This window comes from Ptychodera flava, chromosome 15 (genome assembly GCF_041260155.1).
Source record: "Ptychodera flava strain L36383 chromosome 15, AS_Pfla_20210202, whole genome shotgun sequence".
Taxonomy (NCBI): Eukaryota; Metazoa; Hemichordata; class Enteropneusta; family Ptychoderidae; genus Ptychodera; species Ptychodera flava.
Genome location: NC_091942.1, coordinates 31,857,764 through 31,878,325, shown reverse-complemented (window position 1 = coordinate 31,878,325; position 20,562 = coordinate 31,857,764). Strand labels below are relative to the sequence as shown.

General features: G+C 37.0%; 3 protein-coding genes across 4 annotated transcripts in view; 2 read left to right on the top strand and 1 right to left on the bottom strand.

Moving 5' to 3' along the window:
- LOC139151893 (zinc finger ZZ-type and EF-hand domain-containing protein 1-like) overlaps positions 1–347 on the top strand; it is a 107,337-nt gene extending 106,990 nt beyond the window's left edge. For both annotated transcript variants that reach the window (XM_070724929.1, XM_070724928.1), the window contains one exon: positions 219–347. In XM_070724929.1, the coding sequence (XP_070581030.1) occupies positions 219–287 (69 nt within the window). In that variant the 3' untranslated portion in view covers positions 288–347. The remainder of the gene's footprint in view (positions 1–218) is intronic.
- Positions 1–20,562, bottom strand: part of LOC139151902 (probable endonuclease 4) — a 577,101-nt gene that overhangs the window by 224,886 nt on the left and 331,653 nt on the right. The gene's annotated exons all lie outside the window — the stretch shown is intronic.
- Positions 786–20,483, top strand: LOC139151890 (zinc finger ZZ-type and EF-hand domain-containing protein 1-like). Its single transcript, XM_070724922.1, has 17 exons — positions 786–899; positions 5,984–6,054; positions 6,387–6,509; positions 7,296–7,595; positions 7,848–7,948; positions 8,111–8,260; positions 8,793–8,871; positions 9,516–9,611; positions 10,234–10,410; positions 11,030–11,173; positions 12,102–12,273; positions 13,051–13,138; positions 13,522–13,578; positions 13,932–14,048; positions 15,616–15,805; positions 16,355–16,426; positions 19,386–20,483. Exons 1-17 carry the CDS (start codon positions 887–889, stop codon positions 19,485–19,487), a joined length of 2,052 nt encoding a protein of 683 aa, XP_070581023.1. The 5' UTR covers positions 786–886; the 3' UTR covers positions 19,488–20,483.

Here is a 20,562-nt window from a genome sequence, read left to right as displayed (position 1 = left end):
CAAAGTTTTAAAAGTATAATACACATCTGTCTGTAAAAATAAGTGTGTTTAGTGCTGCAATCCAACATGGATCACTGAGAGACATTTGTTTTTCCATATGACTAAAGTCATCACTTGGACTTGAACAGTTATTTTCCTTGCGCAACCAGTAGAAGAAGTTATAATATTGTGCTTGAACTCCTGAAAACCACGTTGTGTTCTTACATTTTGTACGTCAGGTTCTGTGTTTAGGAACACCAGCTATTCACACAGAAACCAGCGGAGACACCAGAGAGCCATCATATTGAAACACATACCAGATGTCAATAGAGCTATCATTGTAGACGTCAAACTGAGGAAGAGAAAAACATGTAAGTTAGGTTTTTACTAGTTTTATTTCGCTTTGCATAGAAATATAAGTATAAATTGATATAATGTTGTGCTCACTTGACAGCTTTTATTCCAGCAGCTAACATATGATACAGTAGGTAGGATTGTACTTCAATTTAATAAAGTGATAAATTGAGAATATATGGAATAATGAAGAAAGGAATTTTGAGTTACATGCCATATCCACAATTTTAGAACAGAAGGTTAGAGACTGAGTGTATAATTCAGATTCTTCTCTCCCTTTTCACATAGTCTTCAGATTTGTCATTTTCTGTTTGTCTTTTTTGAAATCATTACAATATATTAATAGATTTGTTTACATATTGTTTACAAATCTCATAACTGACCCACGGACTGTTAATCTTCAACATTCCTAACAGTGCAGTTCTACACACATGTTACTATTGTTTCAATTCAGGTGAAAGAACACCAAGTAGAATGCAAGCCAGCAGTCAGAGAACCACTGGATGAGGAAAGGTTGCAAAGATTTCTCACAATTGCCAAGGATATTCTAACCATGTCAAAACAAGGTAAATAAATTTGTGAAAAGCAATTTTTAAAAAGGTTAGGCGTAGAGGTTTAGGTTAAGTGAAAATTTGTATATAGAACGGTGAACTTGAAAGGAACAGACTAGAAATCTCATGTCTAGGTTGACTTATATTTAAACGTAGTGTTTAGAAACGTGACACTGTGTACTTTTCTATAGTGATCAAGAAGTGTACTGCCATTTACCGGTACTGTGCAATACCAAAGAGCAATGTGTTGAACACTGCTAGCTTTATGATGACGTAATTTTAGTCCTTTGGGCCAAAGGCCCAAAGTACTAATGTGATGACGCGGCCTCTGTTGTTGCATACAGTGGGCCGTATGCTGTGGACGCAGGTATCTCAGAAACGCTTCAGTAACTTTTTCTGAAATTTGGTCTGGTGGTCACTTGGGCATGTATCTCAAACGGTCTTTTTTCTTTTTTTGATTGAATCATTTTAAAGTCACTTTTTTAGCTTTTTTCTGATAACCACTATTTTCACTTTTTCCTCAAAACCACTGATTTGATTATTGTGATGTTTGGCATGGGTGTTCGTATAGTTGAAATACCGTCAGAAATGTTCAAGATTTGGTGATACATGCCTCACATTATTTTTAAACAATATTTTTATCCATTTTTATTTTATATTTACTTGATTTTGCCTCACTTTCGCTAAAGCTACCATCTGCGCATGCGCACAACTGTAGGACAAAATCTGAGTTGAAGAATCGAAACGGACGCCATCTTGTTTCTCGGTATGGGCACATTTTTGGTAAAGTTGACAGTGATGCACTTTTGCAGCTGTCGTGTATTTTTTGGTACGAAAGGCGCCTTTGATCGACTGAAGAATGATGGCCTCCGTACCGATAAACACCGGTACTGGCAGGCATATCAGTTCTACTGAGGAAGTAATCCACTGGCCCGTATAGGTCAGGGGCTCACTTTATATATATAATAGGGGAGAACCACTTGATTTCTGGGGGGGTATTAATCTTTACGCCCTGATACGGGTTTTGCGGACCGAGGTTGTACGGCGGAAGGGCCCCGAGCGTGCGAGGGCCCGTACGCCGTACGACCGAGGTCCGCAAAACCCGTATCTGGGCCGTAAGGTTTTATCATATACCTTATTGAACGGTTGTGATATGTTTCAGTATTTATCAATAAAATTTTGTTAAAGTTATGGGCGTAAATTAAAAAAAACATGAGCCACGCAACTTTGCGGATTAATACGTATGATGTTGTCATTTGTTCTGTTGTGGAACGCGTCACGAGCTTGTTCTATGCGAACGCCAATGTCACTACAGAATGAGCAAAGATGAGTAGTTGATTCTGCTCGTTAAAATACACTTTCTCAGCAAAACATTGAGAGGAGACTATCAAGCACTTGTTTTAAACAAATTTTGATCGGAATAAGATTCGAACTGTCTACAATTTGCTTCAAAACTACGAGCGAAGCGCATAGAAACGGGCTCGAATCTCGCGCTGACGTGCTTTCGAATGGAATGTACGTGGATAGCAACGCGCGTAGCAACGACAATGAAAAAGTTCGAAAAAGCGCGCACACTACCTTATTTGGGCAAAGTGTGCCTGGGCGTGATACGGCAACTTATTACACACCTGTAAGAGCGCCTTTCCCTTAGGTTTACATGGGTACGTGAATCTAGGTATATGATAAAGAGGATTTCGAGGAAAAAAAATTGTCACCAGGTGAAATAAAAGAAAAAAATTAAGCCTGTAATGGCTTGAGAAAAAAATATTCTCATAACAGACAGAAATAAAAAAGGAATTGTCACAATGCTGTTGAAATGAGCAAAATTTTGGAAACTTCATTCTCATGTATTCTTTGCTGGCATGCTGCCAAAGGCACGCAAATGTTTTTACCACAAGTAATTCTTATGTGTTTTCTTCCAGCACTTATGATATAAGCATTCACTACTTTACACCTCGGTGCACTCGATGTTTTTCTTCCCTTTTCTGACCCAAGAAATCATGTTTCAGGATTTCTGTTGCAATATCTCAATGGTAAAGGCAATATCTAGATGGACTATTTGACTTCTGTAAATCGTGAAAATTTAAAACACAAGATAGGAGTCAATAAACTAGTGTTAAAACCAATACATTATTCTCTCAATATAAATATGTTTATGTTAGAAAGATTACAAGTTGACAATGAAAATTGAGGAACAACAAATATAATGAAATACAATGTGTGAGCCTTGTTTCTCTGACCACAAAAGATAACATCTCCCCTGAGAACATAAAAGGAATTGACTGTTTTAAAGAAAAGCAGGTATAGTACTGATCACAGTTGATTTGCTAAAAAGTGTTCTATAATTTAAAGTTGTATATATAATAGACTTTCCATTTTGTTTGTCATTTGTTGGAATGTAAAATGAATAAATAAAAACATCCTGTGATATGTGAAACACTGGCTTAAATTTGAAAATTGCACTGCTACTCCATTTGAAAAAAAAATTGATGCAGGTCTGACTGTAGAAATCAAAAATGCTGTCTCTCTAACAAAAAAAGTTCCCATACCCACTTCCTGCATACCCCCCCCGAAATCAAATGGGTCTCCCCTTAATATGCGCATGCGCACATAACAAGTTAGCGTTGTTTTTCGAGGACTTTGAAAAAAACCCCCGAGGCCTTCATGTTTCTCGGTCAGTTGCGAATTTTGACGTTTTAAAGGTTTTAGCGTATATTTGATTGCTGTCATGTATTTTTTGGCACGAAACGCTCCTTCGATAGACTGAAGAATGATGGCCTCCGAGGCTCCGTACTCGGTACTCCCCCAGTACCGGCGAATCCATTGCTTTTAATAGCGAGGCAACCCGACCGGCGGCCCGTACTAATAGCTGGGTGAGAGCGAGGGAATGCTCTGTCCTTCTACCTCCGGCCTCCATGTCATAACAAACTGGCGTCTTTTTATGTTAACGTACTGTCCTTTCGACACAGCGATTCCTTTTAGTTTTCTGTTGCTTATTTTGGGTAATTTCGACAGTTGTGCATTGATTTTGACATCATTTTTGACTTCGATCGCTAAAGTGTGTGCTTTTAAAGTTTTATGTTGACCGATTTACTAAGGAAGTACGCGCACTTCAGAATCACGGCATAATCCGACATGGTAATTTGGCATGATCATCAGATCATACATGATCCGAGATTGCACTTTAGCAAGGTCACGATAACTAATGTTGTTTGTTTCACTGTCGTTTAATACCTATATTTCCACTAAAAGACCATTAGAATTTCCTCCTGGCTACTTTGAAATCGTGCACTGGCATGCATGTAGTTGTCAACATCACTATGCTTGTTTGTGGCGAACAAAAACCCATCGGCAATCGCCACGATCTCAAAAGCGTGGCGACAGCTGATTTCATCGAAATTGATAAAACTAAGCAGTCCAAATATATGCTAAAGACAAAATAAAAACTCTTTATTTAAAGCGCTTACTTGAAATTGTAAAGGAAGACAAAATATTACAATTACATTCTCGCGATCTCCATGAACTGGCCTTCCGATCACGCTGATACTGAGATCATGGAGGTAGTGCTGAGCTTTATTGACACAATATTTCATATCGCAGTATCAAATCAAACTGATTACAAAATCCCTGGATCAGCGATATTTAGTGAAATTTCCACATTAATCATAACTTGTGAAAAGTAAACGTGAAACAAAGACGTCGTGTATGCTGTCGATCGACAGCATTGTGTGAACCATAAAACCAGCTGGCATGGCACTGCACATGATAAAAGCAAGTCGACATTGCAATATCAAACGGTCTACATCTTGTGAAAACAACGACGTAGCAGTGAAAGTTGTAATAGTAATCGGTAAAAACTCTTCACTGATGAACTGATAATAGCGTCAAACAAATGAAATTGCATATTTAGAGAAGGAAAACCAACGTCTCATCGTGGCCTTGAGTGAGAATAAACAATGGCGGATGTGCGGAGTGGGACTATTCTATTTAGGTAACGGGGGTACGGAGGGACACAGATTCATGAAGGTACTGGCAAAACGTGCCATTTTCCTAGCGATGCTGTTGCGGGAACTTCAATGTCCATTGTTGTAACACCTTTTCAATAGTTTTTCTGATCGGAAAGTAATTTTATTAACTGTAATGATCTATTATACGCTCATCACCTTTCTGTATCGGGTTTAACCAGGATAAGAGCACATAAAGTAAAGTGAAGTAAGCCTTTATTGAAATCCTATCCCCATTGGGGATCTTGATCATAAAGTGCAATACAGGTTTTGCAAAATCAACAACAAAAGAGTATATATAGATGAGGATGTAACATGTTCATCAATATTTTACTCTTTTTCATTTTTATTTTGGTCTGAGTTGAAACAATTTTCCCAAATCACATAATGATGATTTGTCTGTTCTTGAAAAATGTTTATAAGGTCTTGTGTGTTCTCTGAATGTGTTTTTACAAATGTTTACTTTACTTAACCCTTTCACCCCCAGTTCCCTGTATACAGGTCCAACTTTACCATAGAAAACAATGGGTTTGGGACAAACCATGGTGATGAAGGGTTAAACATCATGTCTACTGTGTGGCTAATGAAAGTTGCGTGTGGCTAATAAAATTAGGACCAAATTAGCCACACTGAGTAAGTGTGGCTACTAACTTGAAAATCCTACCGCTAACCCTGATTGTATGTCCTTTCCTGCACTACATAATTCAAATTAAATATTGTTTTTGGCCTATACATACTTGAGGGGTAAGCTTATTTAGTCTCATACATTAAAGATGCACTGTTGACCTACAGAGTCCAAACTTTTTATCATTGTATTGTAGATAGGTATACACTCCAAATACTAAGTACAAGTGTGGTGAGTGTCACAAGCAAATGTTTTTTAGTCAATGGTTCATATCAAGGTTGTTGATACTTACAATCCACACTTGAACTTATGCTGGAGCGGTAACCAACCAGTTCAAATAACTTTCATTTATGTCAAACACATTTGACATTTTGCCAAATTTCACATTTATGGCAATTAATAAACAGTAAGGAGGTACAAAGGACGTCGGTGCCCCCGGGCCCCATGTTTGTTATACTTTTGTTTTTCAGGCAAACAGTTGAATGTTGAAAACCTGTGGGTGCTTGCATTAACATTGAAGGCCATTCTTGCAAATTTACAGGTAAGTGTATGAAGCATCTATTATAGAGCAAAATATTAGATTTTTCAGTTTAGGTACCACAATGTCCATGCTTCATGGATGATATTATCATGTAAAAAAGAATGACATTGCAATGTGGAATACCATTGAAAAATGTAAGAGAGCGAACATTGAAAAAAGCAGTGTTTAAGTTTACACTTGCAAATGCACTTTTCAAACAGTCACAATTGCCAGGTTTGACCAGTTCCAGTTACGGATGCAATCAGCTTTAGAAGCCTGCACATGCCTTATTCCAGTGGAAGGCATTCAGACATGAAAGTTCAATGCTGTATTTGTTGTTTTGTTTCTTGCAGAGTGCTCATGATGGAGTTAGGAGTGTCAGTCAGCTACTGGACAGTGGACTTGTACCATTGCTGGTTCATACAGCATCCAAAGGCACTGGCTTCAGTCGACAGTGGTTACTCAAAGATTTAGAGGTAACACAGCCTTGCAAAGGACACTTGCCAGAAATAATGCTTGCTATTATGGTCTTGTCAATGTTGATAATCAACAGTTTTGATGATCACTGTATGACTTTACTTTCTGATTTTTCATGTCCAGTATTCATTGTAAATAGTAGTTTCAGTCCTTTAAATATCAGTTTGTATGAATTGATCAGTGTGATTGAGTAAGAGCTCTGTGATTTCTAACTGTATTCAATGAATTTGTTGTGAATTATCAATGTTACTTATTGCCCAACAGAAATTTGCCTTGTGTGGAGGATTAACAGAGCAATGACTTACTTCAATAGATTACTGTTTATAATGAATACTGGACTTGAAAAAAAAAAGGATACTGGACATGAAAAAAAAAAACTTCATTCAATGTACCGGTCCCAGCAGTGTTGCAGAAGTGGTATTGCCACAAACTGATGATGACATACGTGCCCTAGACAAAACACAGATGACCCATAGTGGAAACTGTTGTTTATTTGCCTGTTGCTTCCTATATGTTGCACTTCTTTTCACTCAGTGTTCGAGACCCGGTTCAAGACCCGGTAGGTCCAGAGTAACGGACTCACTGTCGGAGGATGGTGAGTTCGAGACTCCAGCACGGTGTTGTGCCCTTGAGCAAGGCACTTTACTCCTCAGTGCTCCGTTGGGGGAGTTAGCGGGTCATTACCTCATCCTGTAATTGGGCTAACGCCTGTTGGATGATGGACTGAATAAAAAAAAAAAATATATGTTTAACGCTGACAAGCCACGACATCCGTGTCCTTCCAGATACTGTCAGTCATGCTGTACACAGGTGACAAATCCGATACCAGTAAACATCACAAGAGTCAGGCCACGTCCAAGAAACCACACCAATCTACTCCAGAGAGTGATTCTGACTCTGAATCTGATTGGTCGGATGATGACTCCAGTAGCAGTAGCAGCAGTAGTAGTAGCAGTGATGGTGATGGGGAGAATACGCCAATGTCACCCACCAAGACCCCTGATATGACGGCGACACCTGGTGAGACTTATGGAGGATCTGATCCAATGGAGGGACTTGATGAAAACACAAAAATCTGCTTTCAGGTAATTAATGTCATTCAGTGGTATTGCCATGGGAATCAGTAATTTATAAGGGAATGTCGGTTGCAAATATATTTCTGTTCATTATTTGAGCTGTCATATTGATGGTGCAGTGCTCATGAGGAATCACCGTAATGAATACTGAAGGATGTAACTTTTTCCCTCATCACTGCAATGTATCAAATTGTAAGAATAATGAATGAACTGTTGGACTGTTACTGAACTTGTCCATGTATCTGTATAATATTCATGTAGATAACCAACGATGCATTGAAGGCACCATTGTCAGTGCTGAGAGCCATTTACGAAGCCAATGGAAGACAGACAAATCTACTCCTGGATGAAGTACAAAAATGGTAAGATTCAAAAGTTCATTCGCACTTCCTTCCTTTCTTCTTGACAAAACAGAGAACAAAGTGAGCTTTTTGAGTTTCTAGGTAGTTTTTAATGATGGATCAACAGCTACTGTACTGTTTTTTGTGAAATTTTTACCTGTACTGTCACCCATCATCTTACAGTTTTGATGGAGATGTGTTTCACATCAGTGACCACATCAAGGAATTAGCCAAGAAATGGGAGCCACCAAAACGTCCAGTGCTGGAAGAAATGGAGAACAGAGTTGTGGACATCGGTGTCATTGGATACACACCAACAAAAAACCTACCAAAGTAAGTGAATATAAAGTGATAGTTTGTATTGAATTGGATATGCTCATTCAACAGGAATTTTACTTCTAGGATTCTGTATCTTTATTTGCCTCAGTAGGAAAATCGACAGTATGAAAGCATCACAACATGTGATGTTTCGCCAAATCCTACCTGAAAATTGCCCATCAATTTTCCTTTGTATGCATTCTGTGAAGTGGAATTTTGATTATTAAAAAGTTAATATATTTTAAAATTTGAAGATTTTTAAAACTTCCAGTAAGCTAAATGTCAGCCATGACATAATCTGACAAGTCTGAAAAAATTCATAAAATCAAAAAGATGTTGTTAATATCTGTTGTGATACAAAAATTACATTGTGTAATCACTATTTGTCTGCAACTAGCATGTTTAAATTTAATTTCAGATCATTACTGTCAGAGGAACATACAAATTACAGTTTATTATGAAAAGACAAACAATTCCTAGCCATAAAATGAATAGTAATGAAAGCACATATGTTATAGTCCAAGTATATTTCTATTTTTCCTTGTAGACCAGTGAATGAAGCAATTGATGAACCAAATGAAGGTATCCAAAAACTGATATCAACACCAGAAACTGAAATGAAACAGGTGAGTGACAGATGCCAGGGGTAGAGTTTGTGGATCAGAGGGAAAAATGTAGGAGTTCAAAGTTATCTGTACGGCTTTACCAAGTTGAGCATTCTGACATAATCTCTCGTTACTCAGCAATTGTCTGTGTGCAGTGCAGTGGATCTGATAAGGCTAAAATACTATAAAAATATTAGAAAGTGAACAACCAGCTGAAAGTTAGTTGAGGAGACCTTAACCGCATATCATTTGTATCTCATTGTCGGCTACATGGACTGTGTGCCAATAAGGCGGACCAGAGGCAGTGAAGATAGGAGAATGTTCTACATTTTGATTAAACTATGGAAAACACTACTGCAAACCAATCACATCACCTTGAAAGTTTTTAATATTGTGTAATAATGCACAATAGTTGAAACATAATGAAAAATTTCAACAGGAAGGTTGAATTGATATTCTCTACGTGCTGAGTGCGATTGACATGAACTTGCTGTTGCCTTCTCAATATTCTCTATATGACAATTTACATGTACCATACTTGCTGTTGCCTTCTTAATATTCTCTATATGACAATTTACATGTAGCATACTTGCTGTTGCCTTCTTAATATTCTCTATATGACAATTTACATGTACTGTACTTGCTATTGCCTTCTCATTATCCAGAGTTATGGAAGACAGCAACGAAGCAAGAGTTCGTCTCTTTTGAGAAAAGAACTTGAAACTCATGGGAAGTCAGGATCTAGAAATTACTTATTCAAGGTAAAGCCACCAAGGGCTTGATTAATTGCTTTTTTTATGGTCTTTAATACCAAAGATAGATTATTTTCAAATTCATCTGTTCTTCAATTAACCCTTTCACCACCATAGTTTGGCCCAAACCCATTGTCATCACTGGTGTTTGTGGACCTGTTTACAGAGAAATAGGGGTGAACAAGTTAAAATCAATTGATCAGTCAGGTATTATTGTTCTGACATGTTAGATTAGTTCAAGTTGTTACAATAGTGTACGTCAGATGTACTATATATGAATGTTCACTATTGAGAGTGATTAATTATCAATTGATTTGCATACTCAATTTGTAGAGTAGCATACCTTGTAATAAACTTTAAATAAATGAATACTATTATATCAGGCTTCAAGCATTAGATGACTGTAACGTATTGAGTTTGCATTACGTTTGTATGATGATAAAATATTCATAATGGGTTTTTATATAGATGACATGACTTACTCAGGCACCAAGGTGTTGAAGTTGCTAAAGTTCAAATCATGATAAAATGTTTAATGCCATGATCTATGATTTTATTACAAAGTTAGCACGTGTACAGTTTTGAAGGTGTGTAGAAAAAGTAAGGTAGAAAATTTGATTGCTTTCCTCAGGTGAATACGGCAATCAGCATTATGTATGCCCGCCATGTGTTGTCAGCAGTGCTTGCTGAATGGCCAGGTGATAACTATGAGATCAGCTGTCAATCCCTGGGATGCATTGAACACACACAGCTTGTCAGTGCCATAGATCTACTGCAGAGAGCTGAAGACAAAGGGAGCTTTTTCAAGGTAAGAGAGGAACTGATAGTAGTCACCAGAGGGCGCTGTTTATAGCTCTTCCCAAAGTTGACCTGAGTTGGAGCTCACAGCCATGCCATGCCATGCCACATTGGTTCACCAAATTATCAGTGTTAAATACCAGCACTATGACACTTCTGAATTATATTGTTCTCCTGACTTTAAAACAAATAATAAAATATTGAGTATTAGCTCTCACTTTAGATGAAAGAAGCAGCTTTCAAAATTTGTTTATGATGCTTTGATTTATAAATAAGTTTGATTATTCCTTAGTGATGCTTTGACCTTGACTCAGCTTTGGTCCTATTCATTGTATTCAATATTGTTTAAAGTTTGTCTATAAAATACCAAAGCCAGACATGACTAGGTACAACATGACCAACTTTTAATCTAGGAAACTAAAAGATGTCATAATGGTACTAGATAATTTAAAGTGTTTACTTTCTGGGAAATGAAGAGTTTGATTAAATTTCCTGATTAATCCAGCAGTTCGTGGCAATTATACAAGAAACCATGACTGGAGCGTCTCACACAGGACAGTGATAACCATAATGATAAAGTAAAATATATGACATTAGAGTTAATGATGTGTGTGTTTGCATCCATATAGGTGGTACACAATGCAGTTCAGTACTGTAAACCAGAACTGTTAGCTCCTCTGTCCATAGCAGCGTGTCATTTTATGGAGGAGGTGAACCTGTGTACAGAAACCAGGGAGTCGGAACACAGCTACAAGAATAATGCTTCCATGCAGGTAAGAGAAATGGAGCTGGGGAGGGGTGCTCCATGTCTGCTTGTTGTGTAGTTTTTCATGATTTGGTTTAAATAAGGCATGGAAATTATTTCAAAATGATGGCATAATATTGGATATACCTTTGTTCAGTTTTAATTTATATATATATATATATATATATATATATATATATATATATGTGTGTGTGTGTGTGTGTGTGTGGGGGGGGTTTATATATATATATATATATATATATATATATATATATATATATATATATATATATATATATATATATATATATATATGTGTGTGTGTGTGTGTGTGTGTGTGGGGGGGGGGGGGAATTAGCCAAGCATAGGAATTATTGTAAAAGAAATGTCAAGGAAAAAATAACTGGAACACCAGAACTTCACTATACCATACCATAACATTTGCCATTCCCACTTGCCTTAGGTTTTTTCCTTCAGCAATTTAGCTACCAAGAAAGAGTACTACAATTCTCAAAGGAATAGAAAATTACAAATAATTTTTGCCGTATAACTATCATGTTAAACTCCAATCTGAGATTTTCAAGAGAAACTCTGTTTGGGTATTGTATCAATAGTGTTATGTTGTCATAAAATTTTGTATTGAATGCATTGTCAGACAAACAAACTAACGTTGCCGTCATCTTGACATGTTAGGCATATTGTGTCGTTTTTATAAGTCAATTCAAGGTCTGTTCTTGGAAATAAGTAATGCTGAAATGGCCTGAAGGCTGTCGGTAAACCCCCCAACAACAAGGAAGGGTATCGATAAACCCTCCAACAACAAGGAAGGGTATCGGTAAACCCTCCAACAACAAGGAAGGGTATCGATAAACCCTCCAACAACAAGGAAGGCTGTCGGTAAACCCCCAACAACAAAGTCTGCACATGTCCATCACACTGTGTAATGTTTCTTGCAGGACAAAGTCCACATACCCAACGCAATATTTCTGACGGTGAAGTTTGATCTGAGATGTTCAACAGAGGAAGGCTGTGATGAGCTAATCATATCATCCAGTCCAGATTACAAACAAGACAAGCGTGTCTTCAGTGGCTCTTCAAGAGACAAGTGGATTGATTTTGATGTCCCAGGTTTGTTAACAGATCATTTTAACTCTTGACAAACAACAAGCAAGATGAATACATCTTTTACTTATCAGATTGCTTGATATTAAGGTCACAGGGTAAAATAATGTGACAACAGGTGAAATTGATTTTTTAATATTATTCATTGTGATTGCATAATTTGTAATTCATGTTCCTTTACACAAGTATTCTTACAATCCAACAGAGCCAGGTCAGCTTCAAGTGACTGACAAACTTTCTGGGTTATGTGTTTGGCAATGCATATTCAAATGTATCACTTATGCAAATGAATATGGTCATTACTTTTAGTTTCTGTCAATCATCTTTTGATCTCATTATTTTTTTTCCAAAGTTTATGCAAATCTCACAGTTTTATTAGGTCTATATGAATGATGACTTTCTTTCAATACCAAGACTATAAATCACTTGAGTGTGGCACCAGACAGATATATGTTTCATCCTTTGATATAATGGTGAAGGGTAACCTGTGTACTGTCATTGTTTTTGTGAATCCAAGTAATTCTATGATTTTATGAGGGTTGCTATATATCATTCAATCAGAGTAGCAGTAGTGACTCTCGTCATGTTCTACATCTTTGCTGTAAATTGTTATTTTAAGTTGCATGTAGAAGAAAAGTACACACTTCATTGAGCTGCATCAATTAGAATCCGTACTCTGCACAATGACCATGAGTAAACATGTGGACTATAAACATTTTACACTGACGCTTGTTGTAAACATCAAACTTGTTGACCTATGAAGACATATCTGCTGTCTTTCAGGAGACACATTGTATTACAAGTTCACAGCAGACTGCAGTAACAATGACTGGGGATTCAAGTTCACTGTCACAGGGGGCAGAATGGGAAGGTGAGTTTTCCAACTGTAGTCATGGTAACATGAGTCTTGATAACATGAACATTTCCACTGTTACTTCTTGACATAAGTGTAACCAGTGTGAAGAAAAAACAAAACATCTTTCTTGATTCTTATTCAGCCAGTGCTGTGTTAAAAAGGAGAAAAGTTTAGCACTCCCACATCAACCCAGGGCTTTCATTCTGCTTGTGTATCTCACAAATATTTGTGAAAATATTATAGGATGATCATATTGGGAATTGACATCATGTGATCATCAATTGCTATTTTGATCAATAAATCACAAATGCTAAAACATGCTGGTATACAGCGATAAAACAAGCAAATAATGAATGAGACAGTTACAGCTTGGTTTTCTCATGATCTTTACTGTGCAGGTTTGAAACTGGTTATGTATTGCTGAATACAATCTTGACAGAAAGTACCCTAGCACTGTGAGTATGCCTTTACTGAAATAAATAAACTTCTCATTGTAATCTTTCCACGAGCTTTGAGAGTATCTTACAGAAATATCATTCACAGTTATTAGTTTGCGGCAAATGGTCATTTTATGCCTTATTTCCAACATCAGACATTTTGAAAACAATTGCAGTGTATTTGAAGTGAAGTATTTGATTTGGGAATTTTCCATGAGAAGGCAGAGCAAGTTTCTTGAGAAGATATCTAGGTCTTTTGGAAAAAATACAACTCTAGCCTAGCATATTGCATTTTGTTTGATTCTATTATAAAACTTGCAAAAGATTCTGGAATAGTGAGTAAGGGTTTTGATCATTTTGATGTCTTCCAGGAAACTACCACTGGATGAACTGTGGTGTTGGCTGGTGTATGTGTCATGTAGACAGACTGGACAACAGAGACTGAAAGTTATACAACTCATGCTGAGAATACTACAACTCCTATCAAGGTTAGAACATTGATTTTATGAACAGAATACTACTATTCAAGAATTTGAACAGATATAATGGAAGATTAACAGACATGGATAACATCGTGATCTGAAAGGAGAATTCAGCCAAGAGCAACAGGAATGAGTTATGATTAGTGGACACAAACCTTCAGATATGAACTAAACATGTGTTCCTTCAGGCCACTAGCTTAGTATAGTATCCCTATCCCAAATGACTCCCTAGGTCACCAGTGATAAATACAAACTGCTGTGTGTGTCTAGTAATGGCCACATTTGCTTAGAAAACGATGTCAACAACCCTCGTGGAACTTATTACATCCATGATGGATTCACAGACACTGTAAAATGTGACTTACTAAGTTTTTTTTCCTCTCTGCAAAGCGAGGGATGAAAATGTACAAATAGGCCAAAAAATTACTGCTTTGTTTCTCATCCTAGTTCTTTCACAAAGGTACAGAGTTTTTAGCTCGTTTTTAGCTCATATTTGGTTTTGTATATAAATACCAAAAAGAGCTTATATGATGAGTCGGTGGCGTCTGTATGTCTGTATATTTGTGGGTATGTATGTGCGGATGTATGTCCGTCACACACAAAGGCTCCCATACCGCCAAAGCTACCATCTCAGTATTTGGTGTACAGGTAGATGCAGGGGTTTAGATGTGAATTTGTTCAAATGAACATGTCAGTGTCAAAAATGTGCAAATGAGGTAAGAAAAAGGGAAATACTGCAAATGTGCAGGAGTGATGGCCAGTGTCTGAAACAGGCTTGAGTCATTTCCTGTCATTGTTTATGAACTGTTACATATTAACAGACCAGCTCAAACCATAGACAGTAGAGGGGGGAAGACTGTCTATGGTCCAACTAAGAGGGACTAACTGTTTCTGCTATGCATGTTGCTAAAGTTGACCTCCAGTACCTAAAGTTTCAGACCTTATTTACTTTTGTCATTCTTTTTTTTCTGGTTTAAATATTTCTTGCTGTTTTTCTGGTTGTACTGTGCAGAAATCATTGTCATAACATCAACGTAGAATTTTCCTGCACTGAACAGATAGAAACAATATTTATTGTTGATCTTTGGTACCCATACTGGTATATACCAATGCTGATCAAATTTGAGCGACACCGTATAATTGCGGTATTTTTTGTATGTTTCATCCTACTTTTGTTTCTTTTGGAACTCAAGATCCAACTACCAATATGAAAATAAGAAAGATGACAATACTTTCACTATTCAGAACTGTACGATGTGTAAGCTTACATATCTAAGAGATATATTCAGATATTAACATTTTTAGCCATACATAGTGCACTGTCAATTTATATATTTTTCCACTAAAACTTTAAATAAGGGTGACGTTACTAGTCTGCATTCAACCATTTGAGGATGAGAAACTAAACTTTGTGTTGGCCCAAAGGTTTTTTGGCAAAATTCAGATACACCATCCCTTTCACTGACATTGTAAGATATCTGGATGATGAGTTACTATATTCACTTTGCTGATCAGCAGTACAGTAAATGTATCACTGAGTGTTGTATTTGTTTGCACAATCTCTGTCTTGCAGTGGGCAGGCAGCGTCAGCAGCCCAACCCTTGGACAAGACTCACATGCCAAACCTAACCCAGCTGAGACCACTGTGGCTGTTGTTGAACAAGATGGCAAAGGAAACACCCAAGGACAGTTCAGCCAAGATTCTGCCTCCTGTCCAGAGAGCACTCACTGAACTTTTCCTTTTGGCTGAAAACTTAGCAATGGTAAGCTCTGCTGAAATAGCCAGAATTTATTTTCACACAGCTTTTCCACAGATAATGGTAATTAATTAGAGAGGTTGTTATTGTCATCATTGTTGAAGTAGTTGTACCCTTGCGTATCTCTGGAACAATAATCATAGTTATAATAATAATATAATATTTATTTCTTGTAGAGCGCATTACATTATTAAAACTCTCAACAAGCTTTATACCATACTGAAAATGAAAAAAAACTATTTAATAAAATCGTGAAAAAAAGTAAAAGGGCAGCGTATAAAAATAATAATATGGGCGAGATGTACAAAAAAACAGAATAAAAAGGGCCAGTCTAAGAATAAACAACCTATAAAAGGGTGGTGTCATCATGATTTTATATATCATGATATATACATGTTACGTACATCATCAGATATATGAGTCATCTTTGTGTGCAACTTTTATAGTACCTGGAAGAGAAGTGTAATAAGTAAAATTCATGTTAAATCCTCAAAAAGACCATGTTCTGTGTATTATCTGTTTGTTACATTAATCCATAAACATATCAATTTCAAGGAATGGGGAATACAAGAAGACTATATGGTTGCCATGGTGGATTATGAAGATCTTAAGAAAGTTGCTGTTCAGGTAATTACATCGATTATAACTGTAAAAGATTTGCCTTGAATGTTTGCATTACCCTTTCCCTTGAACACTACCCCCCCCCCCCACTCCTGTTTCCCAAAGTACATTTGTAGCTTTTTAGCTCCGCTGTCAGAGACGCGGAGCTTATCCGATAGGCTGATTGTCCGTCCTCGTCCGTCCGTCCGTCCGTCAACAATGGTCTTCTTCTCTGAAACCGCAAGTCAGATTTCTTTGAAATTTGGTATGGAGGTTCATAGGAGTGACCTCACTCAAGTTTGTTCAAATTGTGGTGAAATTTGCATAATTGTATTTTGGGGGCAATTTTTCCTGTTTTTGGTCAAGAAATCTTCTTCTCTGAAACTTCAAGTCAGATTAATGTGAAACTTGGTATAGAGGTTCCTAGAGGTAACCTCAGTCAAGTTTGTTCAAATTGTGGTGAAAATGCATAATTGTATTTTTGGGGCAATTTTTCCTGTTTTTGGTAAAAAAATTATCTTCTCTGAAAGCGCATGTCAGATTGATTTAAAACTTGGTATTGAGGTTCCTAGGGGTGATCTCCATCAGATTTGTTCAAATTGTGGTGAAATTTGCAGAATTTTTTTTAGGCAAATTTTGCTGTATTTTGGTCAAAAAATTATAGTTTCTAAATTTCTTATATAGGTTTAAATGCTTTCAGTTTTATTATATGCAGCTTTCTATTTGACCTTAATTTTGTTCATTGAAATTATGGTAACATTTATATTGTATGAATTTTCGTGCACATATTGCTGTAAAAATGCGTTTGCATCGGCCGCACAGCTATGTCGACTCAAGGGCATGCAGGTCATCTAAGTGCGCCATTAGCGGTCCAGGCAAGCCCATGCGGCTTCTATGACATCAATATTAGCTTATTCAAATCATTTTTCACCATTCTTCGCTTCTATGTCAACAACAAACCTAATACGCTGATAATTACTGCCAAATTTACATATTTACTACGTTTTGCTATTATTACAATAATTTAAACAAAATCATTTTTGCCCAGTTCAAGTTCAATATCTCAAACACTTTTGTCATTTTTTCCCTCATTGTCATCCACTTAACTATCACAGCGGAGCTATATCGGCCGCTAGGCCGCTTGTTTACATAGAAACAGTGAAGTTTGACCAACTGTTGACAGTGTTGTTGAGAAGAGGTGAATTCTCTGCTTTCCTTTGTACTGTGCAATTTTTAAATGTTGCATTTTTTGCTCATATTTGGTTTTATATATAAATACCAAAAAGAGCTTATATGATGAGTCTAAGTGGCGTCTGTATATTTGTGGGTATGTGCGGATGTATGTCCGTCACACACAAAGGCTCCCATACCGCCGAAGCTACCGTCTCGGTATTTGGTGCACAGGTAGATGTAGGGGTTGAGATGTGAATTTGTTCAAATGAACACATCAGTGTCAAAAATGTGCAAATGAGGTAAGAAAAAGCGAAATTCTGAAACAGGCTTGAAACAGGCTTACTCCACTGACTTGAGTCATTTCCTGTCATTGTCATTGAACTGTTACATATTAACAGACCTGCTCAAACCATAAACAGTAGAGGGGAGGAAGACCGTCAGTAGAGGGGAGGAAGACCGTCTATGGTCAAACTAAGGCAGTAAGGGGGCTAGCTGCCTTTCTGCTATGCATGTTGCTAAAGTTGACCTCCAGTACCTAAAGTTTCAGACCTTAATTACTTTTGTCATTCTTGTTTTTCTGGTTTAAATATTTCTTGTTGTTTTTCTGGTTGTACTGTGCAGAAATCATTGTCATAACATCAACGTAGAATTTTCCTCCACTGAACAGATAGAAACAACATTTATTGTTGATCATTGGTAATCCATACTGGTATATACCAATTCTGATCAAATTTGAGCGACACCGAATAATTGCGGTATTTTTAAGCTGTTGTCCCTTCATTGCCATTCATTGGTATGACCACAGAGATGGAAGGACTTAATTTGACGGTGAAACTTTCAGTCCTAGAAATTGAGTCATCCTAAATTTAGTTCACAAGTGGTACTCTCAGGAACATTATCTGGCAACACTACATCAGTTTTTGTTTTTTTTCAGGTACAAGTAATACAGTTTTCTTTTAGAAAATCATTAAAAACCCCTGACTGTCATGCTACTACAATATGACATTAAACTGGTCCAATAATCATTTCCATTCAAGGTAATGCATTACCAGGTCCATGGGACAATTGTGATTTACAAATTTAAGTAGGACCATCCTGAACCACTGATAATTAGTGGTGGTACCAGGTGTCCGGTGTGTAAGCGTACCCTGCTAGCATGCTACACCCGTCAGGATTGGTCCCAAAATTGTCTAAATATTGTATGAAAAGATACAGGATATGAATCACTGTAATAAGTCAAAGCCGGGAATGCTGTCGTTAATCATTTGTGTGACCGAGGTGTCATATTTGGCCACAATGTCGTCATATCGACCGTAGAACTTTTTGAAAGTCCTAACGAGTCTTTTTGTTGTGTATCCTTGTCTCAGTAATTTTGATGCCAATGAGCTGTGTCTCAGTTGAAAATCAGTGTAGGAATCACAAGCCCTACAATACCTGAGAAGTTGAGACACGTACACACCATAAGCAGGTGCAGATGGAATATTGCTTGACAAGTGGGGATAATTTATGATTTCAAAATCGAAATCATCCCTTTTGTCATACAGCTTAGTGTGTAGCCCATTAGTACCCACTTGTAGGAACAGATCAAGATATGAAGCAGAGTTCCTACCCTCTGTTGTTTCTTTGATATCCAACTCATCAGGGTAAATATGATGTAAGTAATTTGATATGTCTGGATTGTCTAGACTAATCAGATCATCGATATACAAGTTTTGCTATTACTTACACAGCAAATGTATAAGAGGGAGCCCTCTATGGCCAGATAATTGCAATGCATTCAACCCATCTTCTGTAAATCTCTTTGCTTTCTCAGGGACTGCAAAACATTGCTGCATTAGGAATGGCCCTTGGGATTCCAAACAAAGCCAGTGAAGCCTTCAAGAAAGCCAAACCAACTACCACCTCCTCAGCTTGATTTATTATGAGTCTTGTCATGAACTGACCATGTCTCCAGCCAGAGTGTTACATTTTGGAAAGTAACACGTGAGAGTCACACCATGGTTTCAACTTCAAATCTGTGATTGATATCCAATGAATATTAAATTATTCAAGTTTCAAAATTTACATTTTGTATCGGTAGTATCCAAGTTGAGTAATAAGTGTAGGATCTTTGTGTGTTTGTGGAAAGCAGCATGCTTCGTATGATTTGTAAAATGAACAAGTTATGATTGAACCATGCCATAGCACAAACTACACTCCAGACAGAAAAATGACCTGTAATATTGTGGAAATTTAGAAAAAGTGAGATGTCTTATCAAATTTTACACCCAGGAACATTGGCGTGTAAGCCCGTTTCATTACATGGATAATTTTGGTTTCTTATATATGTCATTAGACCTTTATTCTATCTGTAGTCAATTCCTAATGTCAGAATAGGTGTTGTAGCATTGTACACATTTCATGCCTTGCTTTGTTGTCTGCTTTACTCTTAAGCTAATATGCTTGTAAAAGAGCTGTGACTTTACACTCTATCCTCAGAACTGCCCCATCCTGTCCCTGGTAAGGTTTTTTCTGTTACAGAAATCAGGATTAAAGGTATACAGTCAACTGTAATCTAAATATGCCCATATATGTCAAAGGGGCGTTCCTTGGTATTCAAAATTCCCATGTGAGGGCGCTGTTTTTAAAAAGTGGCCACCCGCTTAAAATGTATGATTGGTTAGATTTTCTCTTTCCATGGTAACTGTGGCACAATTGGAACAGGTGACAGTATACCTTTAATGTATTTCTGGTGTGGCGATGGCAGGGACTATACTGGAAAGTGATATGATGTTATGGTTTTTATCATAATTTTATTTTGTAATTCAGTTTGAGCAGCATTTATTTTGCATAATATTTTTTGAAAAAATGTAAATATGCCCATTGTATTTGATATCTGCATTATGTGTAATTAAACAGACATTTTAAGCAAGCTGAAGTGTGTGATTCAGTTTACTGATGTTAATATTCTCTAGCATAGCATTGACAGTTTCTGTGCAACTCGCTGTGTG